Below are 7,299 nucleotides of genomic sequence, written 5' to 3' on the forward strand. Positions count from 1 at the left end.
GATTAGGAAGACAAAAACTTTTTTTGCAAATTTTTTGTTTGGAATTATTAACAATGGAAGACCAAAAAACGCTCCACAGAAAGTGAGCCAACATCCACGCTTTGCAAAACGTAACTGAAAAGTTTTAAAATCTTTTTTTCCTTTTTTGATGTTTTATGTTCCATGTTTTTCTCCTTTTTATTATTAAGTATTTGTATTCTTTCAGATTATCATAATAAAATAAATACATAAATCATCCTTTTAACAAAATAAAATATTGTCATTTTTAATAAATAGTTAAAATGTTGCTAATGAGTCCCACTAAAGACTTAAATATTGTTGTTTTGCTAATTTTCCCTTAAAATTATCTTTAATTAAAAATTTTAGTCAAAGGGTTTGGAGATTACTAAGGATGACAATGGAGCGGGTGATTACAAGATGGGTTGAAAATTTTGTGGGTTAAGTTCAATTCGCTCCATAACCCGCCCCGCCCCTCCCCAGTCCCATTGACATCTCTAAGGATTGTTTCACTCTTAAATAGAGCTCTCAAGTTTCAACCTTTGATATGAAGAAAATCGTGTTGAAAGCGTCATTCCAAATAAATCATGTAGCGCGTGATTCAAATTTTGTCAAGACTTCAATGTGGGCTTCAAACACGGATGGAAAACTAAAAAAAAATTTAGATAAGACTTTGTCCCATTTTATGTAACATTTTTCGTTTTGAGAGAGTCAAATAGTTTAAGTTTGACTAGGAATCTTTAATTTTTTTGCAATAAAATTTATCTATTTGTGAACTACGTAAAAAAAATATTATAAATCACAATAATTGATAATTCTATGAAAAATCTGAAATTATAAGAATTTTTTTTAAAAAAGAAGAAGAAGTGTGTATTCATTTTGATACAACCGCGTGGGAAGAATTAATTTTTGTAGAGACGTTGCCCTACCCTGCTATTATCTCTATCTTTCTCAGAGATAGACACGAATGTTCGCACAGAAAAAGCCATTTTCAAAAAGAAGAAAACGAGTCCTCTCTCTGTAGGAGACTACCAATCCACTTGTCTCTTCTACTTGACATATAGTTTGGGTTTACTGAACTTCTTTGGTTATATGCTAAGTTTAGCAGAGGAAGAAATATGGATATTTTAGCACTTGATGATATAATCCATCGTTTGCTTGAAGTTCGTGGCAGACCTGGAAAACAAGTACAACTTTCTGAGGCTGAAATCAGACAGCTCTGTCTCAAGTCCAGAGAAATTTTCTTGCGCCAGCCCAATCTTCTTGAGCTTGATGCACCCATCAAGATCTGCGGTAAGGGGGGTTTCATTTCAGTTGTTTAGTTATGAATTTGAGTTTTTAGACTTAATTCCATCTGGGTTTGAGTAGAATTGGGGTTCTTGAAGTGGGTTTTGTTGATGATGAAGTTTTATGTGATGTTTAGTTGTTAATTGATAAGTATTGATTAGGTCTTCGTTAGGGTTATCTTTTGTGACTTTAATTAGTGCTGGTTAACAAGTAGTTGTATGATTAGAAGATGACTTTTCCTAATTCTTGTGTGTTTGGTTCGACTGATATCATTCTCCAGTGTTTGATTATTAACATTTTTTTCTGATACTCTTCCCTTCGTTTCAAACGCACCCCGAATTGTGAGGATTTAATGATTTTGTTTATAATTAGTTTGAAGGTTGTTATCAGCTGCATAGTGTGGATAGAGTTTTTGCATTCAAATTAATGAGGCCACCAATAGTTTCAGCTACCAACAAGAGTAGAGTACAGGTAGGAGGTAGGAATTGACTTGATATTTTCTATTCCCGAAGCCTTACCAGTATTTGATAGTTGAGCTCTCAAGTCTAGTGCTTAGGGTGATAATATTAGGATTATGCCCTAATTTGTAAATAATAACTCTTTACTTCTAAATCAACTTATGCTAAGGTGTAATGGTCTCTCATTAACTTGGACCAGACGTGATTTGGAAGGGGAATACTTTGAATTACTTGCATTACTATTCCCTCTTTTACTTACTAACGGACTAGGAAACTAACCCCTACCTCTCATTCTTTTCCGTCTCTCCTCGTTAACACCTATTTTCTCTCCTCAATTTTAATTTAGAAGTAGGATGATATCTTTTAGCGGTCCTCCACTATACTCTTTTACCTTTTCAAACTGAATTTACAGAGTAGGACATGAATTGCTCTCCTGAAGGGCCTCTTATTGATACCTATGATTTGATTCATTTAAAATTGATGTTTGGCAGCTTTGCAGAAAATAAAGTTAGGTTAGCTACTATTGTATTTACTAATGCAACAATAGTAAATTTTCTGAAGGGCCTCTTATTTTCTTTTCTTTTTCAAAGTCCTTCCCGTACCCAAAAAAGGCAGATTTTGTAGAAATGTAGTAAAGGTTATGGATTTATTAGGTGATTTTTTTCTGAGATAGATGAATAGTATTAGGTGAATTGTGAGCAAAGTGCCTTTACCGTATCTTATCCTCCATTATGTCATTTAACACCTTTGACTGATGAACATATTAGTGTCTGGAATATATTTTGGACGTAAAAAGTTGTGTATGGGCAATCATTATTAATCCGAAGCTGATCGATGAAGTCCATGAAGGCAATGCTGGAGCATAAAGTCATCTATGGTATTCATTACCAGTTAATCTTTGCTTATAAACTGAGACATCAAGGTGATACCTATTGCCTATAGTTGCTGTACTTGTGAACTCCTTCTTCATGCAAAGGTTATCACCATATCAGTTTGTAGGAACTAACTTTAGAAGACAGTTAGCGAGCGAGACATTAGTGCGTGGCCATGAAATCAATGAAGTTATATAATATTTTCAGTTCCTAGTGGTTTCTGCTATAGTAAGTTTTTGGTATCCAATACAATCTTTTTTAGGCAGTTATCCACGATTCCAGTTAGTTTTTATCTTTGGGCCACCTAGAAGGAAAGAGAAATCTGTAACTTCTAAAATAAATATCAGTGGGAAAGCTGATGTAATTATGTATCATAGTTGCCGGTATTTCAGGTACTAAATCTCCCCTAAGGTTTATCGTCAAGCATAAAGCAATGAAACTTACATTATCATTCAGGTCAAATTGATTTGTGGCTTTGCTTTCTGCAGTGCATAATCTTATAAAAAATCTTGGTTTTCTTACCTATCTTGAGCTTTTATTTTCCCCTTCCATTTCAAATTTCTCTTTTTCTTCCATTTGATATTACCCATTTGCTAATTATGATTTCCTTAACTAATCAGATTGCCATAGTTTCCAAAGTACAGTCACCATGAAGTCACTTGGTCAACATGAAAATTGCTGTTGATCGTGGGTGATGTGTTGTCTAAACAACTGTGTGACATGATATGTTTATACTTTTGTTATGTTCTCTGTTTCCAACTAAACTTGCATGGTCAGATTATTCAGTCAAGGATAATGCTAGGTTTTCTTACTCTCTTTTCTCCTCAATGTTTAGGAGATGTACCTACACTAATGACTTATAATCTTTTAGCCCTGCCTTCCTGCTGAAAGTACAAGTATCAATTTTAGTAAATGTTGTAGTGATGGGGGACTACACTTTGTTGTCGTACACCTGTGGATATATAGAAGTAAAGTTTACCATTCTCAAAAAAAAAATTAGTGAATGAAACTAAATGTGGAGTGCACTCTTTATGCAACATTCACTTCATGATATTTTAAGTAGAGATGTACAACAAGCAAATGGTGTCTGTGAATTTTGAAATATGGTTGTTGGTGATGGTTAGAATACACGATCTATTTACACTTTTAGTTAGTTGGGTGAACTCGTTGAGTCTAAGCTGGTTTGAGTGGGTGATGATGTATGCTCCAGTATTCATTGTGTTAGTAGCACCTTAATCTATGACATGTATATTCTCTTGAAAATTGAAATATATACATACTTGGAGTAACTATAGAGGGACGAACCACTGCTTTGGAAGACACCTGTTTTTTAGCCCCTTCAAGTAGTTTATAAAACTGAATGAACTGGTAAATTTGCTAAACCAGATGGAAGTGGGTTTTCAAAGGACAAAACATAAGAGTATTTTTTGTCCATTTCTCTTTTCATCATCTTCATTTGAACTTATAAACTCGTCTTACAGGAGTTCAATTCACACTAAGAGGCAAGAGCAATAGAAAAGCCACTGAAATCAACAATTTTCTGAGTGTTTGATTCGTCCACTTTATATTAGAATCTAATTTATTTTGGCTGCAACCAATAATGCTTCCATACTGATAAGTGATAACTCGTATCATCTATTTCATAGATAATAGTGCCATTTTCTATAAAATGAAACCCTTCTGCTGCGGAGAAGGGAGTGAATATTAGCAAAATATTTACAGATATAGAAAGAGTAACTGATAATTGGATCTGTTTTAATTGCATTTAGATCTGTGAGATTCAACTGAAGTGGTCTAGTTTTGATGTTCTTTGAGTAATTGGACCTGTTGGGAATAATTTAGCAAATATTGTCAATCAATTTCTACTGTCACCAGCATACCAGTAATGACGCTATCCAGTTAGATCAATCTGTGAGGTTTTATTTTATAACTGAAAGAACTTTTCTCAAAGAGCTTAGACTGCTGTTGGATGTTGTGCACTTGTACTTCAAGTTGTGCATGCATCCTGACCACTGTTTCACTCCCCTTATGGATTTTATTTGATAATATTGTTGTTCATAGATTTCTATCTCGACTCCTCTGCTGTTTCTCATCTTTCTTACAGACCAGTACTTTGTTCAACACTTGTGTTGAGCTAATATTTTATTTGCAATACGTGGTCAGGGGATATCCATGGCCAGTATTCAGATCTACTGAGGCTGTTTGAATATGGTGGATTACCTCCAAAATCCAATTACCTATTCTTGGGTGATTATGTTGATCGGGGGAAGCAAAGTCTGGAAACAATATGTCTTCTTCTTGCATATAAAATAAAGTATCCTGAAAACTTTTTCCTTCTGAGGGGTAACCATGAATGTGCTTCTGTGAATCGTATATATGGATTCTATGATGAGTGCAAACGAAGGTTCAATGTTCGACTGTGGAAAGTATTCACAGACTCTTTTAACTGCCTCCCTGTGGCAGCTCTGATTGATGAAAAGATTTTGTGTATGCATGGTGGACTCTCTCCTGATCTTCAGCATTTGGATCAGATAAGGAACCTTCAACGACCAACTGATGTTCCAGAGAGCGGGTTACTCTGTGATCTTCTCTGGTCAGATCCTAGTAAAGATGTTAAAGGGTGGGGAATGAATGACCGGGGAGTTTCTCACACCTTTGGCTCTGATAAGGTCACAGAGTTTCTCCAGAAGCAAGATCTTGATCTTATTTGTCGTGCCCACCAGGTTTGAACCAGATATTACTTACAATTTTTTTTGAACTTTGTTTCTTAAATCTTACTGGGTATGTGCATAACTGCAGGTTGTGGAAGATGGATATGAGTTTTTTGCTGATAGACAACTTGTGACGATTTTTTCAGCCCCTAATTATTGTGGCGAGTTTGACAATGCTGGTGCTATGATGAGTGTGGATGAGACTCTGATGTGTTCTTTTCAGATATTAAAGCCTGCAGAGAAGAAGCCAAAGTTCGGATTTGGGAGCACTACTACGGCCAAAAATGCAACTCCAGCAAAAACGAAGGTAAACCTATATGCAAGAGGCAACTTTCACTTGTCAATCCAAGTGGTATGCGTGTTTTATTTAACAATTACTTAAACAACCTAATTGCAAGTGTGGAGGTCAAAGGGATAGCATTTTTAGTTCTATCCTTTGCCAAACTCCTTTTCTCAGTTCTTTCTGTAGTCCTTCCTTTAGGAAGAAATAAAATAGCGGTCAGAATATCACAAGACAAAACTATTCTTCCATAGTCTATCATTAGGGAGAAATAAAAATATTGCGTTGAAATCTCATTAGAAAAAACTATCACAATCCATTCGAACTAATTCCAATAATTAGGTGAAATTTCCAAAGGTGAACTTAGAGCCTGCTTCTGCCCGTTTTGACTATCTGATACAAGTAAAAGGTGTTCTGTTATAATTCACCAAAATCAAGTTATGATCAGCATTCAAGAGAATGTCAGCAGTTGGATCCAGCGACTGTCTAATTCATTGACATATTAACCTAATTAATGTCCCTTGAAGTTTCTTCTGCAAGAAATTTCCTTTATCTTCCATTTCCCTGTTTCCTTATTGTTGGGGTAAATGACTTGCTTTCTTTATCGCATTTAGTCAATGCTGTAGGCATCAAAGATCATGACGTACGCAATTTTTGGAATTTAGTCAGTATATTCTCAGTTTTTCTTAATTCTCATTGCATTTCTCATGATCTTAGACGTGTAACTACGTCAAGGCTGGAAATGGGTTACCTACACTCTTAACGGGCAATCAACTATATGATGTTGCTTCTAGTTAATTGTGCAGTTGTTGTAGTATGAAGTATGTTTGTCATAGTTGAGTCAGTGTGATGGTTATTTTTCTCTTTTAGATCAATCATTGTGATTCTTGGCTACCTTTTGCTTCTTTCAACTGTACTTATGGAATTTCATTCATACGCACCGATGGTCACTTAATGTCACTGATATCCAAATTTTCATTACAGGTCATTTCTTGGTAAAATTGGAAGAGATGAACCAAACTCAGTATCGATGTCAACTACCTCTCTTAGCTCCAATATATGCCAGATGGAGGCTCGGGTTTGGAAGCATTGCGGAAGAGAAGAAAGAAGAAGATACCTTCCCAAGATTCGAATCAGGAAATGTGTAATAATTTTGATTTTTCATGTATAATATAATCCCATCCAGTGAAGCAAGCTCTATGATTCACCTGCAAATAGTTTTTCTAACCCTTTTGGTTTTCTATTCATAGAACTTTTTTTGGTGCAGTCTGATACAGGAAACAAATGTTTAAAATCCTGGATCTTATGTTTCTCTTCCAGAGTGTGTGATGGTCTTTATTCATATTATTCTTCCTTTTTCAATTTTAATGTTAAATATTCTATTGTTGTTTGAATGTTGAGAGGTAAAATATGTGTATTTTTGAGTCTCATTTTATATCACTCTTTTCATTTTAGCTTTAAACTTCTCATCTTATTTTTACTAGTAATATAATTTTATAGCTGTAGAAACAGATTGCATGTTCAAAATCCAAGTGCATATCAAAATAGGATTTTTTTATTTTTTTTTAAAGGAAATTCCATAAATGGCTCATTTGGCATAATTAGAGATTTATAGCTACAACTCTCTGAACTCTCTTTCTATTCCATATTTTCTCCTCTTTTTATTTTGTATTTCAGCCCTTTTTTCTCTATAT

The 7,299-nt window shown here is 34.7% G+C and overlaps 1 protein-coding gene across 1 annotated transcript; it reads left to right on the forward strand.

Annotated features, from left to right (window-relative positions):
- The first annotated feature begins 910 nt into the window (after positions 1-910).
- Positions 911-7,035, forward strand: LOC102594341 (serine/threonine-protein phosphatase PP1-like). The gene is made up of 4 exons (XM_006350625.2): positions 911-1,290; positions 4,778-5,337; positions 5,414-5,632; positions 6,590-7,035. The coding sequence occupies exons 1-4, from the start codon at positions 1,116-1,118 to the stop codon at positions 6,602-6,604; spliced, it is 969 nt and encodes a 322-aa protein (XP_006350687.1). The 5' UTR covers positions 911-1,115; the 3' UTR covers positions 6,605-7,035.
- Positions 7,036-7,299: the final 264 nt, after the last annotated feature.

This window comes from Solanum tuberosum, unplaced genomic scaffold (genome assembly GCF_000226075.1).
Source record: "Solanum tuberosum cultivar DM 1-3 516 R44 unplaced genomic scaffold, SolTub_3.0 scf00125, whole genome shotgun sequence".
Taxonomy (NCBI): Eukaryota; Viridiplantae; Streptophyta; class Magnoliopsida; order Solanales; family Solanaceae; genus Solanum; species Solanum tuberosum.

What these genes read in the sequence shown, in the direction of transcription:
- LOC102594341 (XM_006350625.2), top strand. Translation starts at nt 1,116, where the DNA reads ATGGATATTTTAGCACTTGATGATATAATCCATCGTTTGCTTGAAGTT. An exon ending in TGCACCCATCAAGATCTGCG is followed by an intron (nt 1,291 to 4,777) that starts GTAAGGGGGGTT and finishes ATACGTGGTCAG; the next exon opens with GGGATATCCATGGCCAGTAT. An exon ending in TTATTTGTCGTGCCCACCAG is followed by an intron (nt 5,338 to 5,413) that starts GTTTGAACCAGA and finishes GCATAACTGCAG; the next exon opens with GTTGTGGAAGATGGATATGA.